This window comes from Akebia trifoliata, chromosome 8 (genome assembly GCF_017979445.1).
Source record: "Akebia trifoliata isolate Shusen 1 chromosome 8, ASM1797944v1, whole genome shotgun sequence".
Taxonomy (NCBI): domain Eukaryota; kingdom Viridiplantae; phylum Streptophyta; class Magnoliopsida; order Ranunculales; family Lardizabalaceae; genus Akebia; species Akebia trifoliata.
The window spans coordinates 48,826,688-48,851,776 of NC_141382.1; the positions used below are offsets into that span (position 1 = coordinate 48,826,688).

General features: G+C 34.8%; 2 protein-coding genes across 11 annotated transcripts; one reads left to right on the forward strand and one right to left on the reverse strand.

The window, feature by feature from the left end:
• Nucleotides 1–1,726: 1,726 nt before the first annotated feature.
• LOC147397435 (WD repeat protein) lies at nucleotides 1,727–7,725 on the reverse strand. 8 transcript variants are annotated; one of them, XR_015180231.1, is made up of 9 exons: nucleotides 7,527–7,724; nucleotides 7,184–7,430; nucleotides 5,418–5,480; nucleotides 5,149–5,285; nucleotides 4,035–4,072; nucleotides 3,858–3,903; nucleotides 3,209–3,319; nucleotides 2,296–2,645; nucleotides 1,727–1,995 (listed from the first exon to the last, which is right to left on the reverse strand). XR_015180231.1 is itself a non-coding variant. In XM_086449114.1 (8 exons), the coding sequence occupies exons 1-8, from the start codon at nucleotides 7,633–7,635 to the stop codon at nucleotides 2,407–2,409; spliced, it is 813 nt and encodes a 270-aa protein (XP_086305240.1). In that variant the 5' UTR covers nucleotides 7,636–7,724; the 3' UTR covers nucleotides 1,727–2,406. The 8 variants fall into 8 exon arrangements, 2 of the variants coding, with proteins under 2 accessions (XP_086305240.1, XP_086305239.1); XR_015180234.1 differs by having other exon boundaries at nucleotides 1,727–1,986; nucleotides 2,296–2,414; nucleotides 3,209–3,373; XR_015180233.1 differs by having other exon boundaries at nucleotides 2,296–2,414; nucleotides 3,209–3,373.
• An 8,623-nt stretch (nucleotides 7,726–16,348) lies between these two features.
• Nucleotides 16,349–24,505, forward strand: LOC147397436 (serine/arginine-rich splicing factor RSZ21-like). 3 transcript variants are annotated; one of them, XM_086449118.1, is made up of 7 exons: nucleotides 16,349–16,502; nucleotides 17,968–18,222; nucleotides 21,079–21,180; nucleotides 21,900–21,988; nucleotides 22,648–22,852; nucleotides 23,186–23,284; nucleotides 23,695–24,505. In XM_086449118.1, exons 3-7 carry the CDS (start codon nucleotides 21,092–21,094, stop codon nucleotides 23,717–23,719), a joined length of 507 nt encoding a protein of 168 aa, XP_086305244.1. In that variant the 5' UTR covers nucleotides 16,349–16,502; nucleotides 17,968–18,222; nucleotides 21,079–21,091; the 3' UTR covers nucleotides 23,720–24,505. The 3 variants fall into 3 exon arrangements, 2 of the variants coding, with proteins under 2 accessions (XP_086305244.1, XP_086305243.1); XR_015180235.1 differs by lacking the exon at nucleotides 17,968–18,222 and having other exon boundaries at nucleotides 23,186–23,355; XM_086449117.1 differs by lacking the exon at nucleotides 17,968–18,222.
• Nucleotides 24,506–25,089: the final 584 nt, after the last annotated feature.

The window sequence follows — 25,089 nt, forward strand, 5'->3', positions numbered from 1 at the left end:
ATACATGATGGCTTCAACTGACTTTTTATACCATTTAATCATAAAACCTCGTATTAATCAAACTCATAGAGATCAACAAGACGAGAATCCCTATGAAAAACTTCCCACCTTAGCCGTTCGTTGGAAACTAGTATTTTCTTATAAATAATGAAACAGAGCTTTTAAAGGAAAAATAGCAGAGAAGCCATGGCTAAGGCTAAGGAGGTGTTGTTGCCTATGACCAGTGATTCATCTCAGCCGTTGGATTCAACTACAATACTAATGGAGGCTCTTGATCTCCCTCTAAAAACAGGGAAACCCATGTTCTCAATCACTCTTCTCTTGCTCTTCCCCTTCTCTCTTTTTGTTCTCTTAATTCTGCCATTAATGCAGGAGTTTCAGAACCTTGAACTCCATGATTGCTTCTTTAGAATCCAAAAAAACCTCGAATTTCTCGTGGGCATCGAAGAATTTTTCTGGATCATCTTCTATATCGTCACCCTATTCAAGATTAAACAGATTCTTCAGTTGGTGAATCTCAAGGATTTATTAATGAGGTTTAGATCGCTGACGACGATCTCGATGAAGACATGGGTATACTTTTCTTTAGTTACCGTTGCTTACATGTTACTTGTCGCTGTTTCGGTTGTGGCTTTTGTTGAAGTTACAAACAGAGGTAATTACTTCGATTTGTGGACTGGACTTGTAGGGGTTTTGGCTGCAGTGTTTTATTTAATCTTAGTCCGTGCTTGGTTGCTCGGTTTAGTTAATTCTGTCTTGGAAGAGGATTGTTATGGGTTCAAGAAGAAGTTTGAAGGGCATGTTCTCGTGTCCTTTCTGCTGCTATTAAGTGGTCCAATTTCTGTTCTGGTTTATCTCAAATCTTCTGAAAATAGCCTTGGAATCAGCTCAAGGTTCGCTTTAGGGTGTTTAGTGTCTGTTTATTTTTTTGTAGAGAAACTTGTCGTCTTTGTGGTTTATTACAAAATGTTAAATATCCATAAAGAGAGAATAATAGTGGAGGAATTGGGGAATGGGGAATGGGTGTAATTTAGTTCCAGATAATATCCATCTTAATGAGACACTCCCAATGATTTAGGTTTCTTGGGTTTAGTGTATCCCTTCTTGGGATTGATTTATTTTATTTTGTTATTTCGTTACAAACTAAAAAAGATCAAATAAAATTGCTGTTAAACTTTTAACTAGTTCACTCTTGTTTCTTGTAGCCAATCTCTCATGTTTCTTAAATAAGGGGTAACTTGGTTTCATCTACATATCATAGTAATTGGGGACCTTTTGTATTGTTCTAATCTGTCCAAATCTCATATCAAATATTTTTAAATTATAAAAATAACTTTCGATGGATACATCTGTGGAGTCGAAATAATTTCCCTTTATCTATGATAATTAAACTGACAAATAACCAATGTATAAGCAACAAATCTATTTTGGCTTTTAATGAAAAAAAAAAAGGGAGGGGAGCGTTTCATGCATTGTAGAAGTTGATAACGTTATAATTTAGTAATGTTTTAAAAATCGAATCGATGGGTGGGCAAAACTTTGCCAAATTTGTTTGATTGCACCCAGACCCTGATTTTGTTGGACCGACATTCGTTAAAAAAATTGTATAATTTGTATCCTAAATTATCTAGAGAGAGAGAACATTGAATATACAATATTAAAATTTGATTATTAAAGGCTTATATATAATAATAATAAAAAAAAAAGATAATAAAATGTCTTATCGTGTTTTAAAACATTCACATTAAAAAAAAAGAAATTTTTTTTTGCCCAAAATTAGGTCAAGCATGATCCATTCACTAGTTTAATCTAGTTTTTATAACACTGCCAAATTCAATCTAACCACCCATACAGATTAGAAAGCGAGAAAAAAAAATTGCTCACAGAATTTTTCCTCATAGGATCCGTTACCCCGTGTGTCTTGAATGGCATCTCCAACTGACAAAACTAACCTCATTAGGCTTTATGTGTCACAAAGTAGAGAACCTGTGAAATCTACAAGGAAAAAGCCCGTGAGAAAAAAATCCCTCAGAAGCCACCCTCTTACCCAAGAGTAAAGCGATCCCTATTCTTATTCAGCCAAAATGGTTTCTAGGTTTATTATATGTTGAAATGATTTTAAAGGAATATGCCATTTAACATAAAAGTGAGATTTTTTCCCAGCACTAATCCAGTTTTATTTTTAATTAAAAATAAATCAAATGCTTTTGAAATCTAAATCTTGAAAAATAAAATAAAAAAGGTAAAAAATTAAGCACATTATACTATGTCACCATTCTCAAAGGAAAAGCTTACCTCAAATCTTCAAACACAGCAAAATACTCTTTTCTGCCAAACTTGGAAACTCAAGACTTGACATATTTCACCGATAGGCTCGTTAGTCGATCTTCTAGCATTCTCATAGAACTACTCAGCTGCTCTGACGTATAAACCATGTGACAAGCAGGAAAAAGAAGAAAATACATTCGTTCATTTATTTTCTATGCTAGAAGCATAATTTTTCACCATTAGAATCTCCCCACAGAATTTTTTAGGTACTTGTTCAAGTGTTTTCCCTTCTTGCCATGCTTGTCCTACCATTACTCCAGGTCCCACATGACGAACATACAAGACCACATAATCATTGAAAGGCCATGGATGTTTTACTGTAATTGAGAAAAAAAAAAAAAAAGCATTGTCCCAATATTATGTATTGAAGCTACAAATGTAAAGATACAAAGAGATTACCACTTTTATAGGCTGGTTCAAGACCATACCTTTGTCCTATTTTGGGATTATTTTTTTGTTTCTAAACCTTAAAATTAGATGGTGTTCTATACTTGAATGGTGTTCCATAAGTTCAAAACATTATCAATTTTATGCTGGTTGGCATTCATTCTAATGTGTTTTATCAATTCAAAGATATACTATTCTGCAAATACATTTCTTAGAAGTTAAAAAATATCTACATAGAATTGGTATATTATTTATTACTAATAAATGGCATAAAGACAAACAAAGGTTCAATAACAATGACAACTAGCATCTGATTGTGATTATAACTAACAAAATAAATAATTATTCAAGTTCATAAACAATATCAATTAGATCGCCAGTGTAATGGAAAGAGCATGATCCCAGATAATGTACAAAGTAAGCATATTCACATGTAAACCATGAAACTTAGATATCATATGGAACTTCTTGTACTAGAAATCGATTAACTCACCAGGTTTTGGGAAGCCTTGTGGGTAGTCATGGAGATCCAAAAGCCCATCCCCAAATTCATATGCTAAATCACAAGGCTGTTCTGTTGACATTACTTCTTCATGCTTTCTTACGGTGAAGTACAATGGACTAAATGAATTTGCAAGTCCAGCAAGAAGTGAGCCACCTGAATATATATATATATTGTCAGATTATGAGAGAAATAAATGTCACTCACGAGAGACTAATCTTAGTTTTAATTTCATCAGATATCTTTAGGTTATTCTTTTTTTTTTTTTAAATAATTATAACTTATTCTTTTCATTCCCCCCAAATGTGTATATATAATGAGATTTGAGTTGCATGGACTGAAGGACCACCTATCAGTAAGGACTGCACATCCACATGGCAACCAAAAACATGATCAGGTGCCAAGCGGATGAAAGCACAAAATTTTTAACAAATTTTTTATTTATTAAGATGTGTGTGTGTGTGTGGTGTATATGATGCAAATCCCATAACCTTCAAGTGCATGCACACCTGAGGCACACCAGTCAACATCTTGATTAAAGGAATTTGGAAATGACTAAAATTTAATAACCTATACCACACAAGTATATGAACAATAAAAGATATTGTTCATATACCACAAAAGAATATAAACAAATTACCAACAATTATCCGCCCATAAGCCTGCCCATCGCAACAAAATATAGCCTGACACAATGGAATACAGAGACTGCAGTTAAATAAGTGGCCTTATTTGACATAGGTGGTGAGTGAAATAACAGAGCAAAGTAAAATATTGTAGCTTAAGGACTTCCCCGAAAACCAAGTAGAGGGTTGACCTTCGTGAAGAAATTTATCCAAGTAACAGGCAAGGGTCCTATTTCATAATGTTGAACACCAACATCATCAAATATTCAAATGAGAAGTATAACAAAGGTATAAGAAGATTTCAAGTTTAGAACTTCAAAAAATTCAGAGGATTACAAAGATTAAACATGCAATAGCACCAGTTTGACAAAATAAATAAACATACCTGCAATCTAGAAAATCCATAATAATGTAAATTTGACCTTGCATCAACATAATTTGTGAATACGCACATAAACTACTGAAATTTATGTATCTCACAAACATGTACATATAACTCTCACAGAAAATATACATGATTAATAAAATGTGATGAAAATCTGAGGATAGATACTCGGTTCATGGTCAAGGAAAGCTATAAAAAAAAAAAATCCAGTCAACCAAAGTCAATTGCAGTCAGATATGGTTAAACTGGCCCAACAACCTCAGGAATGGCTAAAGACATCATAGTTCCAAACAAAATATGACAAGAAATTTTATCTTTTATGGCATCTTTATGCAACACAGGAGTCTCAAATGATAGAGCTGATGACCATGAGTACGCTTTTAGCACCATTGATTTAGAACTTTTCTATATGTTTCTCGAAATTCTTGATTGGAAAGTCAGGATCATCCTAAAGAGAGAATTTTAATTCGTGGCTAAACCAAGGCAGGCCAACTCGAGAACTTTCCGGGTAGATGACCGCTACACAACCCCTTCTAAGACAGTGATACTTGTTACTTTTAGGAGTTGGGATCCCAGTATATAAATAAACCCCTCCCCCAAAAGGTATGATCATTCAATTCATTCTACCTATCCCTTATACTCAAATGCCAAATAATTTTTCAAGGTGTGGGGAAGAAGTCAGACCATAGCAGATTTTTTTCCCACATCCAATTCACCCAATCCTAGCAGCACACATGAGAGAGAGATTCTTAACAGTTCTTGCCAATTTCATTGCTCATACATTAGCCACATTAAAAACAAAGGCATATTTTCTAAACCACAAAACAGAATAATTATTTTGTAGTGTGTGAAGGATTTTCTAAAATCATATTTAAGCGGATAAGAACAAGAAACTGAAAAGGAGCAATTAGAAAAATTACCTCCACTTTTTCGGCAATTCCAAAGCTCAAGTGACATTACACTAACTCCATCAGATAGCAAGCAAGATGCACTTTGCTTCACTAGCTTAGAATCCTCATATCGTGTGCCAGCTATTTCCCAAATTCTTGATATCAACCTGCATTACAATCAAACAAAAATATCTATTACTTCTAATTAAACCATTTTTAAATAAGTAGCACATCATACAACTAAGGAGCATTCGTTATTTATCAGGAAAAAAGAACTTTGGTGCATTTGCAAAAACAACCTAGGTTCCAGCAAATAAAGCAACCGATGTCGTCTTTCCTCTGGTATATCTTCAATTTTTTTCCTAGAGATCATAACAGATCATAACAAACCAAACTTTTAATGAGACAGGAACAACAGTTCAGAATATATCATGAAGTGAACACGACTTAAAAAATATTGAGAGACTATCATGTGTTAAAATGAAGAAAGCTATAAATTTCTAGTAGTAAATCTTCTAACATGCCAAAATGGATACAAGCAGCTATTCAACTGAACAAGAATACTGACATGAAAAGCACAAACCATAACTTGAGTTGAATAATCTTATTCACATGCAAAATTATTAACTGGAGAGGAAATTAGCGATTATAATTAAACCTTCAAGAAACAAACAATAACTAACCCAATTTAGTATGGTAAATTGATAACTTTTCAGTGGCACTATTTATATAGGTTTACTGAATCGAATATACAAAAATGGCCTTCAATCATCAGGATCACTGAAATCAAACGAGTGAGAAAAAAAACTTTTTTTTTTGTAGGTTTAAGCGTGATGGTGGGGTTTGTATTGCCACTCACAGACTTTAGCACATCCCTGACGTGGTAAAAGGAGTCCATTTGGTTTAACATATTAACAGAAATGATGGAGAACAAGTAATTAGAACACACATTCATCCTTGTAGCATGTATGCCTTGGTAATGTTCATTATAACATTGCTGCTATGCTGGGTTCCATTAGCAATGCAATGTACTTAAAAGTTTCTTCTTAATGAACTTTTCAGAAGATGTCTATGAAGTTTGCACCTGAATTCAGTCCATATGCAAGAAAATAATACTATAGCTAGTGCTGTCTCATCTAGTCATCTCTCTCGGTGACATGTGCTTAAAGGTGTGCAATTGATCAACCTTCATGCAGTTCAAATTTCAAAAGACTGGTTATTATTGCAACATGCCTAGCATGATGCATTTATGACAAAGAAACAAGTAAGTTATGCCAAGACGCACAAATGGGCTATACATCATTGAAGGAACTACCAACTTTCGCGTGAGAAATCATATTGAAGGGGTAAGGATAATCATAAATCAACCTTTTGATTATTCTATGAACTTAAGCATCAAAGCCTCTTTAGCAGGTACCCTAGTGGTGCCCAAAGACGACAAAGATAGTAGGTTAAAACAGAGTTGATTGTGACCTATTGGTGATCTAGAGGTTTTCATGATTAAAGGGGAAAAAAAATCAAACTACAATTATATATTTGTATTAATACAAATAAACGAGGAATACTAGGTAAGAGAAGCTCCAAGATACAATGAGATATGTCTTTCTTCATTCTTAGCTAGGGAGCAATTCAATCCCTCAACCAATAGAAGATACTCCTAATTCAACATCTTGTCACATAAAAATGCTAATAACATAACATAACATAAACTATTTGTGTCGGGTAAGTCAATTAGATAAGAATCTCCACAATACATGCACGGTAAGTACATATGACAATTTCAATGGAAAGTAAGGTCATCCAACACAACTTTATATCAAACCTTTCTCACTATCGGCATCGTAAATTCCAAAGAGAGCTAAAAATTTATATCCCAAAAATAGTTCAAAATAGCACAATAATTCAAAGACTAATACCCACACCATACAACCATATTTGAAAAAAAAAATCCAAGTTAATTGCAATCTTTTAGATGCAAATAATTGTCTCAAATCAAATCGATTAAACCAGGAAATTCTCAGCTTGATTTGCTCAAACAAACAGAGGGCAATTATAGGAAACAAACCAAAGGTACGCAGCAGGATTATACGAAGATGGATCCAATGGAATCAGATCTTTCGGAGGATCGAGAAATGAGATAATATCTTGTTCATCGAAGTAAGCTCGCTTTCCACCAGGCAATAATTCGTACGGACTCTCGTCGTCCCACGGTGACGAATTCTCTCTTCTGTATCCATTAACGGATTTGATTCCTCCATAAGAAGCAGAAGTACTCCTCCAATGGCGGATCCGAAGCGCTGAATACTTCGCGTCTGCAAAAAAAAAATATGGGTGGAGATTCAGAACAAAGAGGAGAAATTGAGGCGACGCAGGAACAAGAACATCTGGTTTGAAGAAGCGTAGCTTACCAAACCCTAACCCTAGATATTGAAAGTTGATTTGGTGGGAAAAGCAAGCGGAGACCGTTGAATTTAAACACAGAGAGTTGCGAGGCGGGTTGCAGGTTATCGCTCGCATTTTGCAGGGAAGGGTTGTTAAGTGGGTTTAGCTCGTCGCGCAGAAATCGCTTTTCTCCCTCGCTTTTTTTTTTTTTAATGTCTTGTCTATTTAATTTAGACATACCCTGTTGGTTTGGGTTTTAGTGAATAATACACAAATATTTTTCAAACTGACGAGATACCCCCTGACCGTAATCTTCTATGCAATAACAAGATAAAGTGACTAAAATACCCTCATCGTCAATCTTTATCCTTTCAAGTGCAGCCTTGTTTCACACCTAGGTATGCCAATGGATCGGATCAGGATTGGGTAAGGGACTGATTCGATAAATATTGAATCGGATTCTTATCAAATTAGGTTTCATCAAAACTCATATTAAACTTTAGATCTGATCCATTAACAACTGGATTTAGTCAAACCCAATTTTATATACAAAATTTAAATAAACTTCACATGCCTCAACAAATATATGATATAAATTATATGATTTCTTATATTTTGTTAGATCCAATCCTTATAGGATCTGGACATGGTTGATTCAAATCCAATTTGAAACTATATAAGATCGGATCCTTAACAGAATCTAAAACATCAATCCAGACTTAAAATTATCAATTGAAATATATCAGATTTCGGGTCTGATCCGATCCATTGACAACTCTATCCCCACCCCCAACCCAAGTCTCTTGTGTTCTTGATTTTGGTCACACGATCGCCACTTGTCCGGGTAGGATTTTCTATTAGTTTATTTTGTGGTGCATAGGGATGTGTACGATGATGACATTTGATAATTGGATTGTTATTGGTGGATCTTTTATTCTCGTTTTGTTGGGGTTCGTGTAAGTTTCTTCACAAGGTACACAACATATTCGGTCATTTATCCGTGGAAATCTTGATGGACACGTCACTCTCTACGTGGCAAGAGAAAGGATCCTACTTACCCTTGAATAACCGACATTGTTTGACTGACACGTTTTGGGTTCCCGTGACTGGCGAGAAGTTCATCCTCCTGCGCTCTCTGTGTTTCTACAAAAGCTATCACCTTCACTCGATTTCAGGTAAACTCTCTCTCTCTCTCTCTCTCTCATAGTCCAGGTGCATGGAATCCGTTCAAGGACAAAAAAAAAACAAATACATTCCAAAAGACTTACTATGAATCCATTTTTAAGCCATTGGGAACAATTTTTTATTTTTTTTTGGATAGATCTTTAATTATGATTTCTATTTCTCTTTAATAATTAGACAGAAAAAGGATTTTCTGTTGAAAAGTTGTTATATTATTTATAAGCATAATTTAATCAATAAAAATACAAAGAAATCAACATAGATGTTCAAAGAAGTCGAGATGACCTAGCAAGACTACTTAACCAAAAAATAAACAAAAAACATATATTAGACGACCTGCTTATACCCCATAAGGCTTAGATTTCCATTTAAATTCATAGGTAATCTTTAATTTTGTAGACAAGTTAGATGAATGAATTGTTATGCATCTTCTATAAGATCTTCTCTTTGATAATGGTGTTCATTTCATTGTTCTCTTTTAACAATCCAATTTTTATTCTATGAGAAACATCTTTCTCAATTTCTCCATCCTTATGTGTAACAGACTGGAGATAGAAAATGATTGCTTTGGGATATTTTCCGACCATAAATTTGTTACGTGCCTAAATGCAAGGAAGGAAGTAGTGTAACTTATAATGGTTGAGAAGCATAAGATCATAACTCAAGTAGTTTTAGACTATATTTGTTTCATGTAACTAGTGGGGTAGATTATGGAAGTCTTAAGAGCTTGTATTTAAACTTATTAGTGAATCTAAATAAAATATGCAGAGTAATATTATTAAGTCCTTCGTTGGATTTAGGAGACTGACTAGGGGCGGAGTCAGGATTTTCTTGTAGTGGGGGTAAATTATAATTGTCCGAGAAGATTAAAGAACATGAATATGAGTGGTTTTGAGGCAAAAATTCATGGTTTGTTTGTTAGATGTTGTAGAAAATGGCATTTAGGTCATTTATTATTAGTCTATGAGAAAAGACCTAAGTCAAGTTGTATTTTCATTAACGAGAATGGAGATAACTGCTAAATATTAATCAAGTAAAATGGTTCTCCCAAAAACTTGAGTGGGGTGAGGGCAAACTCAAAATATATCAAATTCTTAAGGAGAACCTTTTTTTTTTTTTTTTTTTAATTGTGGGGGGCAAGTGCCTCCACTGTAAATTTGTACCTGAGACTGACCATCTCGAATTGATCTGGAGGTCGACTACCTCGAATTAGATCCCTTTCAATCTTATTCCTCTTTTATTTTTATTTTTGTATTCTCTAAAAATCAGGCACGTAACAGAATTTTATTCCACACTCCTCCTTGTAGGTGTAATACTAAGTTACACTCTACATATTTGATTTAGATTCTACTTAGAGTCGTGATGAAGGTACACGGTTGACGTAGATTCGTAGGTGATGAATCTAGTTGTTTGCCACGTCAAATATGCATCCACATCAGCCAAAATAAAATAAATTAGTTTTTGTTTCTTTTGATATCCCTTTATGAAATAAAACAGAGAAAGCCTTTCTTCTTACTCCCACTTCCACTAGACCTCAAAAAGGTTTCCAATCTTTCATCTTCTTCGATGAGAACATCTTCTCTAACGAAACGATGATCAAATAGTAGTGATTTTTCGACAAGACGACGATTAGAGCTATTGTTCAAGGTAAATGTTTCATCTTCTCCCACTCTCATAATAAAAAATTCAGATTAATATCCCTAATCTATAGAACATTAACCCTTTCTCCTTACTTATCTTTCATTGTTGTAGAAAAATGGGTTTGTGTAATCTTCATTCCTTAATCTACTAGAAACTTTATGCTAAAATGGGTTTGTGTTACCCTCACTCCCACTCTTTCCCTTACTCATCTTACATTCTTGTAGACGAATGGGTCTATCGATGTATTCTTGTAGACAAAAGCCTTTCTTCTTACTCCCACTTCTACAGAAACCTCAAAAAGGTTTCCAATCCTTCATTTTTTCCCCATCCCTCGTCCTTCTTTTTTGAAGTTTTCCCTTGTCATTTTGAATCCATATTCCAACTTTGTGACTATGTTATAGAATACATAGAGTCCAAGAACTTTAGAATAAGTAGAAGAGTCGTGATGAAGGTACACGGTTGACGTGGATTCGTAGGTGATGAATCCAATCGACCGTCAGGTCAGGTACGCATCCACATCAGTCAAAACAAAATAAATTAGTTTTTTTTGTTTCTTTTGAGATCCCTCTAAAACAAAAATACAGAAAACTTTTCTTCTTACTCCCACTTTTAATACAAATTGTCTATTTCAAGAATATATATGCCCAAGAATCAAAATCATAACTAAGAGAAATAATAATCAAGGATGGGACAGGTCATGGCTTTAAAAATACGAATCCCAATCGTTAAAAACACATTAACTATCAGATTATCTTAGCAAAATACAAGATGATTCTCAAAATATGTGCTTTATTCCGATTGTTGGATTGATGTGAATTGAAATGATAGTAGCAAAATAAGCTTAAAATTATTGGTTGTTTAAAATCCTAATCCCAAACCAATAACACAAATTCTATTATTTAAGTTTAGCTCAAATTGTAAAAGAAAAAAATATTACAGACTAAAGTCCTTGTGCTTTCCTTAAAATTTATGCAACACAGAGGTAAAACATAGGACCACTTAGCTCAGTGGTAAGACCTTGTGGAGGTTGTTCCCAAGGTCTTAGGTTCAAACCCCTTGAATCCCTTCTTATGTTGGTCTGGGTCTGTCTCAATGCAGGCTCATATATGTGGAGTCTGTTCCCAAGGTCCTTGTGCTTCTCTTAAAATTTATGCAACTCAAAGGTAAAACATAGGACTACATAACTCAGTGGTAAGACCTTGTGGAGGTTGTTCCCAAGTTCTTAGGTTCAAACCCCTTGAACCACTTCTTATGCTAGTTTGGGTCTACCTCAATGCAGGCTCACATATGTGGAGGTTATTCCCAAAGTCCTTGTGCTTTCCTTAAACTTTATGCAACTCAAAGGTAAAACAAATGACCATTTAGTTCAGTAGTAAGACCTTGTAGAGGTTGTTCCCAAGGTCTTAAGTTCAAATCCCTTGAACCCCTTCTTATGCTGGTATAGGTCTGCCTCAATGCAAGCTCACATATGGTTTTAAAACTTGGATTATTATCTTGTTTGAGGCATCTCATCTCAAACTAGACCAATTATTTTACTTGGGAGTATTTTTTTTTTTTTTGGTTAATATATATAATATTTGGAATCTATATTAGGTAAGGAGACATTGATTTTGCTAATTTGAAATGAAGGGTAATATCAAATCAATAGGCGTCATATGCATAGCCCTATCGTTAAAATCGTCAATTTCAAAATGTTAATAACTGATAAGATTGGTAGATAAGATAATACTTGGTTTCAAATAATATATATTTTACATTATAAAAAAATAAATTAATTTATCAAAAATTCCAAAACTTGATTGTCTTGACATATATTTTCAAAATATCAAACAAGTCATCTCAGACCTTGGGCTAGTCAATATGAAGTATGATTCACGTTGCATTTCAAAATCTAGGCCCATATGCTTGAATGCAACCCAAGAGGATTTAGTCAATTTAAAATTATCAAGACCCCATCCAGGGCTCACTAATATCCCAATCTCAACCCAACAAAAGTTGTCACTTTTTTATTTATTTCTTATCTTATTAACAAATAAATTTCATCTTAGTTGAACCCACGATATCCTTTATTACATTCAAGAAATGAACTTCTTGATGCTACACATGCTACAGGCAAAAGGGTAGACTGGGTTCTTAGTCACTCACGGAGTTAACTCCTGAGTCATTGAGTCAATTCAATCTGATCAACATATAATAGAGTTTTAAACACAACATACAAACTTATACAAAGAGTCGTGACATGCCAGGTGGCATACTATGGATTCAAATTCCTGATGTGGATAAGTTCGAAAATTGTAAATCTGTACTCCGTGAGATACACAGTTTTCTTGGGATACAATTTTTTTTTATGAGGAAGTGCAATCATGTATCCCAAGTTGTACAGATCTACAGTTCTCGAATTTGTCTCTTGAGGTGTCAATTGAGTATGCCACCTGGTGAGTCATATTATCAGGACTCTTATACAAAACATCATATCTAGGAGTTCTGAGATGTAATGTAACGGAGTCCAAGTTAGGAAGCGTACTGAGTTGCGAACTCGGATTATTACACAAGTTGTAAGCTATCGGACATGCTTTTAAGCAAAATACGTGATGGCTTCAACTGACTTTGTAAACCATTTAATCACAAAACCTCGTATTAATCAAACTCATAGAGATCAACAAGACGAGAACCCCTATGAAAAAACTTCCCATCTTAGCCATTCGTTGGAAACTATTATTTTCTTATAAATGATGAAACAGAGCTTTTAAAGGAAAAATAACAGAGAAGCCATGGCTAAGGCTAAGAAGGTGTTGTTGCCTATGACTAGCGATTCATCTCAGCCGTTGGATTCAACTACAATACTAATGGAGGCTCTTGATCTCCCTCTAAAAACAGGGAAACCCACGTTCTCAATCACACTTCTCTTGCTCTTCCCCTTCTCTCTTCTTGTTCTCTTAGTTCTGCCATTAATGCAGGAGTTTCAGAACCTTGGACTCCATGATTGCTTCTTTAGAATCCAAAAACACCTCGAATTTCTCGTGGGCATCGAAGAATTTTTCTGGATCACCTTCTACATCGTCACCCTATTCAAGATTAAACATATTCTTCAGTTTGTGAATCTCGAGGATTTATTAATGAGGACACGGGTATACTTTTCCTTAGTTACCGTTGCTTACATGTTACTTGTCGCTGTTTCGGTTGTGGCTTTTGCTAAAGTTACAAACAGAGGTAATTACTTCGATTTGTGGACTGGGTTTGTAGGGGTTTTGGCTGCAGTGTTTTATTTAATCTTGGTCCGTGCTTGATTGCTGGGTTTAATTAATTCTGCCTTGGAAGAGGATTGTTATGGGTTGAAGAAGAAGTTTGAAGGGTATGTTCTCGTGTCGTTTCTGTTCTGGTTTATCTCAAATCTTCTGGAAATAGCCTTGGAATCAGCTCGAGGTGTTTAGTGTCTGTTTATTTTTTTGTAGAGAAACTTGTCATCTTTGTGGTTTATTATAAAATGTTAAATATCCATAAAGAGAGAGTAATGGAGGAATTGGGGAATGGGGAATGGGTTTAATTTAGTTCCCGATAATATCCATGTTAATGAGACACTCCCAATGATTTAGGTTTCATGGGTTTAGCGTATCCCTTCGGGATTGATTTATTTTATTTTGTTATTTGTTACAAACTACAAAAGATCAAATAAAATTGGTTTTATTCTTTTAACATGTTGACTCATGTTCTTATCGCCAATCTTACCTTGGCTTCATCTACATATTATGGTAATTGGGGACCTTTTTTATTGTTCTAATCTGTCCAAAACTCATATCAAATATTTTTAAATTATAAAAACAACTTTGGATGGATCCATCAGTGGAGTGCAAATAATTTCTCTTTATCTATAATAATATAAAGTGACAGATAACCAATATATAAGCAAGAAATATATATTGGTAGTGTTATAAAAACTAGATTAAACTAGTGAATGGATCATGTTTCAAACTAACGAGATACCCCCTACCTGTTAGGGGTGCATATGATTCGGATTTTGACAAAATTAAAATCGAATCAAACATGATCGGTTCTACAAATTTGGAATCGAACCAATCTAATTACTCTATAGAACTGAACCAATCCAAATCAACCTTAATTCGGATTGATTCAGATCGGTTCTAGGTTCTCATTCTTATTATTTTGACTAGCAAAATTAAAATAGTTAAAACTTAAAACTAAACAAAATAAATATTAAACAAAGCATCACTCATTACATGTAACATACATAAATAAAGCATTAACATACTTATTATTTCAACATAAACAAAACATCACACTCAACACATTAAAAATAAAAATCATTTAACACTTTCCTTGTAAAGGATGATTAAAGATCAAAGTCATTCTTAAAATCATATGTTGTTTGTTGTTTATTCAAAGTCAAAATCAGATGTTGCTTATTGCTTTGTGATTAAAAGTAAATGGGCACATTTTTTTATGAGTTTTTGTTAGAAAAAAAGAACAAAGGAGATAAAGTTTAATACTTTGATGAGTTACCTCTAACACATTAACACAATTGAGAAAGAGAGAAAATAGAAGAACAAAATTAAGAAAATATTTTATTTTTAAATAAATAAATAAATATATTATAATAAATATAAAAATTGGTTCGGTTCTATTATACCCCTAATCCGGAATCGAACCAAATCAATCAAAATTTTCTTTTACAATCCGCACCCGAACTAAATCATGCTCAATCCGAATCAATCCAATAAAAAAGACTCGGATTTACCCAATCCAATGTGCACCTCTACTACCCGTAATCTTCTATGCAATAACAAAATAAAGTGATTAAAATACCCTCATCGTCAATTTTTAACCAAACAAGTACAACCTTGATTCCTACCCAGGTCGGTCAATGGATCAGATCAGGGTTGATTTGGTACCAATTCAGAAAGGATTGGATAAGGGACTGATTAGATAAGTATGAATTAGACTCTTATCAAATTGGGTTTTATTGAAATTCATATTAAGCTTTAGATTTGATCCATTAACAATTGGATTGGACCAAATCTGATTTTATATACAAAATCTAAATAAATTTCACACATCTCAACAAATATATAATATAATTTATATAATTTCTTATATTCCGGTGGATCCATTCCTTATTGGATCGGAACATGATTGATCCAAATCCTATCTAATAAGATCTTGGATTGAAATTATACAAGGTCGGATCATTAACGGAATCTAAAACATCGACCTATACCTGAAGTTATCAGATTTCGGATTTGATCCAATCCATTGACAACTCTATCCCCACCCCCACAAAGTCTCTTGTCTTCTTGATTTTGGTCACAAGATCGCCACTTGTTCGGTAGGATTTTCTATTATTTTATTTTGTGGTGCATAGGGATTCATATGATGACATTTGATAATTGGATTGTTATTGGTGGTTCTTTTATTCTGGTTTGTCCGGTAGGATTTTCTATTATTTTATTTTGTGGTGCATAGGATTCGTATGATGATGTTTGATAATTGGATTGTTATTGGTGGTTCAGTTATTCTCGTTACGTTGGAGTACCTAAATATTTAGCTACGTGTAAGTTTCTTCACAGGAAAATGTTCAGCAAACATTTGGACAAAACATTTTTCAAAACATGGGTTTGAGGTTTTGGAATGGGCTGTTTTTTGGTGAGGATGATCTCTATGGTGAGGAGATCATCATCACCAAAAATCAGCCCATTCCAAAACTTCTAACCCCATTAAAAATGGTTTACAAAAAATGGACGGTCCACAATTTTTCAACTTGTAAACTAGGGCTAGAAGTTTTAGAATGGACTGACTTTTGGTGAGGATGATCTCCTCACCGTAGAGATCATCCTTACCAAAAATCAGCCCATTCCAAAACCTCTAACCCATGTTTTGAAAAATGTTTTGCCCAAATGTTTGTTGCTGAACGGGACCCTTCTTCACAAGGTACACAACATATTCGGTCATTCATCCGTGGAAATCTTGATTCACTCTCCACGTGGCAAGAGAAAGGATCCTACTCTAGACGAGAATTCTGGACGGACCATCCGGAAAACTTGTTTACCCTTAAATAACCGACATTGTTTGACTAACACTGTTTTGGGTTCCCGTGACTGGCGAGAAGTTCATCCTCCCGCGCTCTCTGTGTTTCTGCAAAAGCTATCACCTTCACTCGATTTCAGGTAAAGTCTCTCTCTCTCTCTCTCTCTCTCTCTCATAGTCCAGGTGCATGGAATCGGTTCAAGGACACAAAAACAAATAGATTCCAAAAGATTTACTACGAATCCATTATTAATTCATTGGGAACAATTTTTTTTTGGATAGATCTTTAATTATGATTTCTATTTCTCTTTAATAATTAGGTAGAAAAAGGATTTCTATTTCTATTTATAAGCATAATTTAATCAATAAAAAGAGGAGAAAAAATACGAAGAAATCAACATAGATGTTCAAAGAAGTCGAGATGACCTAACAAGACTACTTACCAAAATATAAACAAAGGAACATAGATTAGACGACCTGATTTTACACCATAAAGCTTAGATTTCCATTTAAATTCATAGGTAATCTTTGATTTCTAGACAAGTTAGATGAATGAATTGTTATGCATCTTCTATAAGATCATCTCTTTGATAATGGTGATCATTTCATTCTTCTCTTTTAACAATCCAATTTTTATTTTATGTGAAACATCTTTCTCAATCTCTCCATCCTTATGTGTAATAGACTTGAGATAATGAAAATGATTGCTTTGGGATATTTCCCGACCATGAATTTGTTACGTGCCTATATGCGAGGAAGGGAGTAGTGTAACTTAGAATGTTTGAGAAGCATAAGATTATAACTCAAGTAGTTTTAGACTATATTTGTTACTTGTAACTAGTGGGGTAGATTATGGAAGTAAAGTGTTAAGAGATTTTTTCAGAGGTAGTTTCTAATTTTTAGGAGTGATCCAACATGTAAGCCTTGTAAAACGTGGGAATCTTGTATTTAAGCTTATTAGTGAATCCAAATAAAATATGCAGAGTATTATTATTAAGTCCTTCGTTGGATTTGGGAGACTGACCAGGGCCTGAGCCAGGATTTTCTTGTAGTGGGGCCAAACTATAGTTGCCCGAGAAGGTTGAAGAACATGAATATGAGTGGTTTGGAGGCGAAAATTCATGGTTTGTTTGTTAGATGTTGTGGAAAATGGCATTTAGGTCATTTCTTATTAGTCTGTGAGAAAAGACCTAAGTCAAGTTGCATTCTCATTAGCGAGAGTGGGATAACTGTTAAATATTAACCAAGTAAAAGAGTTCTCCCAAAAACTTGAGTGGGGGTGGGGCCAAACTCAAAATATATCAAATTCTCAAGAGGAGAATCTATTTATTTATTTATTTTAATTGTGGGGGGCGAGTGCCCCCACTATAAAACCGTCCCAGAGACTGACCATCTCGAAATTAGTTTGGAGGTCGACTTCCTTGAATTAGATCCTTTCAATCTTATTCCTCTTTTATTTTTATTTTTGTGTTCTCTAAAAATCAGGCACGTAATAGAATTTTATTGCACACCCTTGTGGGTGTAATTCTAAGTTACACTCTACATATTCGGTTTAGATTATACTTACTGTCGTGATGAAGGTACACAGTTGATGTGGATTTGTAGGTGATGAATCCAGTCGTCTGCCACGTCAAGTATGCATCCACGTCAGCCAAAACAAAATAAATTAGTTTTTGTTTCTTTTGAGATCCCTCTATGAAACAAAAATAGAGAAAGCCTTTCTTCAAACTCCCACTTCTACAGAAACCTCAAAAAGGTTTCCCATCTTTCATCTTCTTCGGTGAGACCATCTTCTCTGACGAGTGATGATCAAATAGTAGTGGTTTTTCAGCGAGGCGACAATTGGAGCTATTGTTCAAGGTAAATGTTTCATCTTCTCCCACTCACAATAAAAAATTTAGATTAATATCCCTAATCTATAGAACATTAACCCTTTCCCCTTACTCATCTTTCATTCTTGTAAAAAAATGGGTTTGTGTTACCCTTACTCCCACTCTTTCCTTTACTCATCTTACATTCTTGTAGACAAATGGGTCTGTCGACGTATTCTAGTGGACAAAAGCCTTTCTTCTTACTCCCACTTCTACAGAAACTTCAAAAAGGTTTCCAATCCTTCATTTTTTTCCATCCCCCATCCTTATTTTTTGAAGTTCTCCCTTGTCATTTTAAACCCATATTCTGACTTTGTGACTATGTTAGAGAACACGTAGAGTCCAAAGACTTTAGAATAAGTAGAAGAGTCGTGATGAAGGTACGCTGTTGACGTGGATTCGTAGGTGATGAATCCAGTCGTCCGTCACGTCAGGTACGCATCCACATCAGCCAAAACAAAATAAATTAGTTTTTTTTGTTTCTTTTGAGATCCATCCGAAACAAAAACAGAGAAAACCTTTCTTCTTACTCCCACTTTTATAGAAACCTCAAAAAGATTTCCAATCTTTCATCTTCTTCCATAGATTAGGGATATTAATCTAGGGTTCTTTATTGTGAGAATGGGATTGAGGGTAACACAAATCCATTTTTGCATAAAGTTTTTAGCAGATTAGGGAATGAGGGTTACACAAACCGAAGAAGATGAAAGATTGAAAATCTTTTTGAGGCTTTTGTAAAAGTAGGAGTAAGAAGAAAATTTTTCTCTATTTTTGTTTCAGAGGGATCTCAAAAGAAAAAAAAAAAAAAAAAACTAATTTATTTTGTTTTGGTTGATGTGGATGCGTACCTGACGTGACGGACGATTGGATTCATCACCTACGAATCCACGTCAACCGCGTACCTTCATCACGACTCTTCTACTTATTCTAAAGTCTTTGGACTCTACGTATTCTCTAACATAGTCACAAAGTAGGAATATGGGCTTAAAATGACAAGGGAGGACTTCAAAAAAGAAGGACGGGGGATAGGAAAAAAGGAAAAATGATGAAACATAAAAAATAAATTAAAATTTTTGAAAAATGTATGTATGATTTTTTTTATATAGGTAAATGCTTGGTTAGTACATTAATAATGTTAATTGTTAATAGTTAGCATAAGAAGTATGGATTCAAGGGGTTTGGACCTAGGACCTGGGAACAACCTTCACAAGTCTTACCACTTAGCTAAGTGACACTTCTTGCATACATAATACATTGGACATTTATTCTAAGTTTCAATATATTTTTTAGGAAGAAAATACTATTGAATGTATCTGCATGATAACTTGTTTTCACACATAATTATACATGTTACGATGCTACCAAGAAGTTTAATCAACATATCTTTTGTTTAAACTAATACACACTATTGAAAAAATTAAAAACCATAACTTCAATTCGTGAGATGTTTGGTGGTCCTATAATGAGCGAAACCCTCATTTTGTGTTGCTAAGACATGTGCTAAAGGAAGAAGTCTTTGCAACCGAAGTGAGCCGAGGAGCCAACCCATTTATGATTCCAGCTGAGAAGACTAGTAAAAGGAAGGATCCAGAATGTCAATCATATTTAATAGGATGGTACTCTCTTTCAACCTGACATGCTTCAGGGAACAGTTAATGACTACACTACATCTAGAAAGTCTTCAGCCTCTGATTGGGAGGCCGGGGCACTTACCCCATTACCGATGAAGGGAGTACATTTCTAGTCATCTTGGTTTGGTCAATCGAATGGGGAATAATCTCTTTCAAGCCAGTGGTTCTTCGTTCCCTAAGGATCGAGGGTTCGTTTGACTAACAAAAGAGTTGGGAGCGGATTTCATGGATGGAGTTGGGGCAAATCCCAACATTTATGAACTAAATTGAAACATTTATGAATCACTGATTCCTAAATCATGTATCAAATCCCACATTAAACAACATTTATGAACTAAAACATGGATAACCATAAGACCACAAAAAAAGTGTTCATTTTTTTTTTTTTGAAAGAGAAAAGTGAAAAATGTAGAAAAAAAATGCATTCAAAACGAAGAAATGATTTTTTTTTAATCGTCAGAGATACAAGACATGTTTTTCCTTAAAAATGTTGTTTTTGTGACTATTGTGAACATTGAATTTATATATATATATATATATATATATATATATATATATATGAACAGCGTTCCGAAGACTCATATTGGGACTCACATTGCGACACACCGTTTTGTCTTATATGGGCAAAAATGTTTGGAATGAGCTGATATTTTGTGAGGATGATCTCTGTGATGAGGGGATCATCCTGGCAAAAAATCATCCCATTCCAAAACTTCTAATCCCATCAAAATTGATTTACAAAAATTGGACGGTCTATAATTTTTCAACAAAAATTGGACGGTCTAGAAGTTTCATAATGAGCTGATTTTTGGCAAGGATGATCTCCTCACCATAGAGATCATCCTCACAAAAAATCAGCCCATTCCAAATATTTTTGCCCATATAAGACAAAACGGTGTGTCGCAATGTGAGTCCCAATATGAGTCTTAGGAACGTGACCCTATATATATATATATATATATATATATATTCAAATCAAAAGAAGCAAAGAAAAGAAACATGCCAAAAAATCCATTCCTCTTTGTACAATTATAATTTTTAACTTATATTTAACCTTAATGCAGCATGTATTTCACACATTTATCTAATGCCTATTTATTATTCATTTACTTTTGTCAATGTTGGATGAGTTGTTTGTGATAGTATTTCAAGGTTGTTTAACATCTTGTTAAATTTTAGAAAGCTTGTCAAGTTGCACCCATTATGTTGTGCAGGTATCTTGTAATAATGTCTCGCATATACGTTGGAAATTTGGATCCACGAGTGACTGAACGAGATCTTGAAGACGAATTTCGTGTTTATGGGGTCATGCAAAGGTAACATGAATTTGAAGCAAGTTCTTGTTGTTTAGACTAGTTTTGTTTTGCTAAATGTGAAATAAATATCTTTTTATTCAATTTTTCTTGAATGTTAACAAAAGAAAGCAAGCCAGAAATAACCAAAAGAAAATATGATAGAAAACAATGAAAGATGCAAGTATTGAAAGTATGTACAAACTAGACTGGAAGGCTTTTCTTGAGTGCCAGAGCTATTGGTGGCTTTCTTGTTGAGGGACACATGCATTTGGAGCTGGCCTGCTCCCAATCAGAACTCATCCATTAGTGTAATGCACCGAAACTAGCCCTAATGAAATTGAAAGTGATTATAACTTATATAGAGATGTTTTCTACAACTGCTTCATCCAAAGGGCCTACTTATATATGTGTGCATGAACATCTTTTGGCCAAAATTTGGTATCTGTGAGGGTCACACACAAGTGCAACTTGGATGAGCCAACCCAAGCACTTTGGTCAAGCTTGGGCTGGACTTTTCCTATCTCTGATTGGGCTCAGCTTAGAGCACGATCCAACGTCACGCTAGCATTGTTATTTCTGTACGACATTGTGCATTTTCACTTGCCAATGAAAGCCTAATCACTGTCGTGCAAATCTTAAGCAACATCTTATTTATTTAAAAGGCATTTATATGACTTAATGATTATTACTTTTATTCTTTTGTTATAGTTGTTTGACTTGCATTGTGTTTATGATGGCAGTATATGGGTTGCACGAAAACCACCAGGTTATGCTTTTATCGAGTTTGATGATCATAGGGATGCACTAGATGCAATTCGTGATTTGGATGGTATGTTGAAATGTTCTCTATATTTTCAATTTTCACTTGTAATCTAATTATGAGTTGTTGCATTTTTATAGCTTTTATTTCTGACTATTTATCTCTGATATTAGTAAGGATATGCAAAGGGTTAGAGTATTAGTTAAATTTTGTTGGTAGGATACTGTCATGGACAAGAGGATAGAATAAAAAATGAGCACACTTGGAGGAATCTAGAAGTAGCCCCAATAGGAATAAAGTAATTTTGATTGAGATGGTTTGGGTGTGTACAGTAAAGGCCAGTGACAACACACCAGTGAGAAGTTGCAATATGTTGTGATAGGGCTGTATAATGACCAAAGGAAGATTGAAAAAGATGTGGATTGAGGTATTAAGAAAAGATTTGAAAAATTAACACCTTGATGGAAGTTTTAGTTTCTAGGTTGAATTGAATGATGAAATATGATTATTTTACCATCCCTAAATAATTTGGACATGGTAGGCATCATAAATGATGATATCTCTGAATTTGGTTCAGGAACTTCTGAATAGATTAGGAGACATAGTTTGACTACTTTTTCCCTGAATCTTAAATTTTTACCTTTTAGTTTTAAGTATCATATACAGTTCCAGCATTTCTAGTGTTTGTGATTACTTTTAATTGTGGCTTGACTGGTTCTTTTGAATAGGTAAAAATGGATGGAGAGTTGAGCTGTCTCACAACTCTAGAGGTGGGGGTGGTCGTGGTTATGACAGTTATGGAGGTTCTGATCTGAAGTGCTACGAATGTGGTGAGCCAGGCCATTTTGCTCGAGAATGTCGAATGCGTGTTGGTTCTAGAAGATATCATAGTCGCAGCCCTATATACCGTGGAAGTTCCAGATATGGTCGAAGGTAAGGTCACTGGTACATGCATTTTGTTAGTACCCCCTCCAACAAGTTTAAAGCCATCAATTTAGTTTTAAGATGGATTGATGGGTAAGTGCTACAGATATATAGTCATGTGGAAATTACTTGGCCGGGTCCATATCCATTGGTATTGGCCAAGCTGAACTCGGAAACCTATACTTCATCCTATCATCCAGGGGTTGTTTTGTGGGGTTTCTAGAGTGTGGAGAGGACTTTTCTTAGTAATATATATTATGGTTATTACAATCTATGACTGGGATCAGGGCTTGTCTACTTTTGAATTAATGTTGTTTATCACTTCTAATTGCATGAGAACAGGAGTTACAGTCCTCGCAGGCGTTCTCCATCACCTCGTCGGCGTAGCTATAGCAGGTCACCACCATATCGTGGACGCGAGGCATCTCCATATGCTTACAGGTAAAGCTCCATAACTTCATGCACATACTGGGAATCACCTTAGATTTCTCCTTGATAGAGCTTAATACAAGGTGGAAACTGAAGCTTCGCATCCATCTACTTCTCTTAAAGACGTTCATAGTGTCACATTCCAGGGAGTGGTATCTGCCATTTACTGGTTACACCTTGTAAAAACAGACCTTTTCGGGTAGCCGTAATCATTTGGTCTAGACTTTATTCTTCTGGACCAGTAGTAAGTTCCTTTCGTTTGCTAGAAGATTGATAGGTTGGTTTCATCAGATGATGAGTCCTTTCCCGTACAGAACTTGTTTGGGCATTTCCGTTGGTAGACTGTCTTTATGGTCTGTCAGACACAATACTTTGTTTTCCTCTTATACAAAAGTAACTTAATGTTATGCATTGCTTTGCAGAAATTATGTCAGAGGTCGACGCTGAATCAAGAGCCAATCATTGGCAAGGATGGAAACTTGGACTATATATTGGGAGTAAACATGGATTAGGGGTGTTGAGATGGTGACACTTAGACTTTATTCGGACTATGTTCTATTGGGCCGACGTCCAAAGCTTTGATTTCCTGGATTTGGATAAGTTCATTTCTACTTTCTACTTTCTAACTTATTTTGTTTATACTATCTGTACATTATTGTTATAGTTTCTTTACATATAATATATAATATATAAAAGGTTAAAAGGAAAATTTAAGAAGGTTGAACAATGGGTAAGATTGTCACTAAAACCTTTACCTTTCTTTTGTGTCGAGGAGCAGTGATCCCGGCACAAGCAACTTGATAGAGAATCCATGCTGCTTCTGCTTCTGCTTCGGCACACATTCTACACCCCCTGTGGATTTGTCCCTCACTTGTCCCACCTTTGTGATCTTCAGTTTGATTGTTTGCGGGTCCAGCGCGCTACTTCACTAGTGATTCTCCGCGTGATTGATTCTCTTCCATGGTTTTGAAGTCATCTTCCTCGAACTAATGGTAATATTTCAAACTTTAGTGGATTGAGGAGCTCCTTGGAACGCTTCAGGTAGGTATTTCAATGAGTTGGGTGCTTTAGATTATCGTAAAATTACTGGGTGTGGGTTTGTCCACCCGATAGGCTTTCCCTTCGCGTATTAGGTGTGATCCTTTCCAGAAACTATGATGCTTACAACCTCTAGTACTGATTGAATTAAGTAAAATAAAAAATAAAAATAAAAAACAAAAAATGTTTACAACCTGTAACATCCTCTGCAGAATTTGGAAGAAATTAAACATTTGAAAATGTACCACTTCGGATGATTAGGATTTGGGAGTCTCTTTTCCTCTAAATAGGACCTTCTTCGTAAAGTAATTGTGATTGGGGTGATTTATAAAAGAAATTGCTGTTTTCAAGGGAAAACATGCAACTGAGTTCATTCTTGGACACCCTTCTGTTCTTGCCTAGTTTACTGATGGGTAGGAGGTGTTTTACCGTTCTAGTGAGTGAGTTTAAGTTGAGAGATGAAATGCTAGCTTCGCTCCCTATGAACATCCACGATGATATGTAATTGCTGTCGGTAGAAGCTGGGTATGATCTTGGTCATACCAGATGTATGCATACAAGGGCGGAGGGTTTTTTAATTTTTTATACCTCTGGTTTACTCATAAATTTTTTTTGGGGGATTTCGACGGGATCAAAGAAATTTGAAATTTCTGAATATAATTTATTTTATCTTACACAGTATGAGTTGGTCAATTTTTTTGAAAAACTCCATCTTGGTTGTTTGGTTTTGATTGTCGTGGTTTTGGTGTTTTTTTTAATTTTTTTTTTTAGAAATAAAA

Bases quoted from the DNA above. Each gene is read 5' to 3' on its own strand.
- LOC147397435 (XM_086449113.1), bottom strand. From the start codon at position 7,635: ATGCGAGCGATAACCTGCAACCCGCCTCGCAACTCTCTGTGTTTAAAT. The intron at 7,431-7,526 runs GTAAGCTACGCT...TTTTTTTTGCAG, and splicing joins ATATCTAGGGTTAGGGTTTG to ACGCGAAGTATTCAGCGCTT. The intron at 3,904-4,034 runs GTCAACCCTCTA...CCATTGTGTCAG, and splicing joins GGATAAATTTCTTCACGAAG to GCTATATTTTGTTGCGATGG.
- LOC147397436 (XM_086449118.1), top strand. From the start codon at position 21,092: ATGTCTCGCATATACGTTGGAAATTTGGATCCACGAGTGACTGAACGA. The intron at 21,181-21,899 runs GTAACATGAATT...TTATGATGGCAG, and splicing joins GTTTATGGGGTCATGCAAAG to TATATGGGTTGCACGAAAAC. The intron at 22,853-23,185 runs GTAAGGTCACTG...GCATGAGAACAG, and splicing joins AGTTCCAGATATGGTCGAAG to GAGTTACAGTCCTCGCAGGC.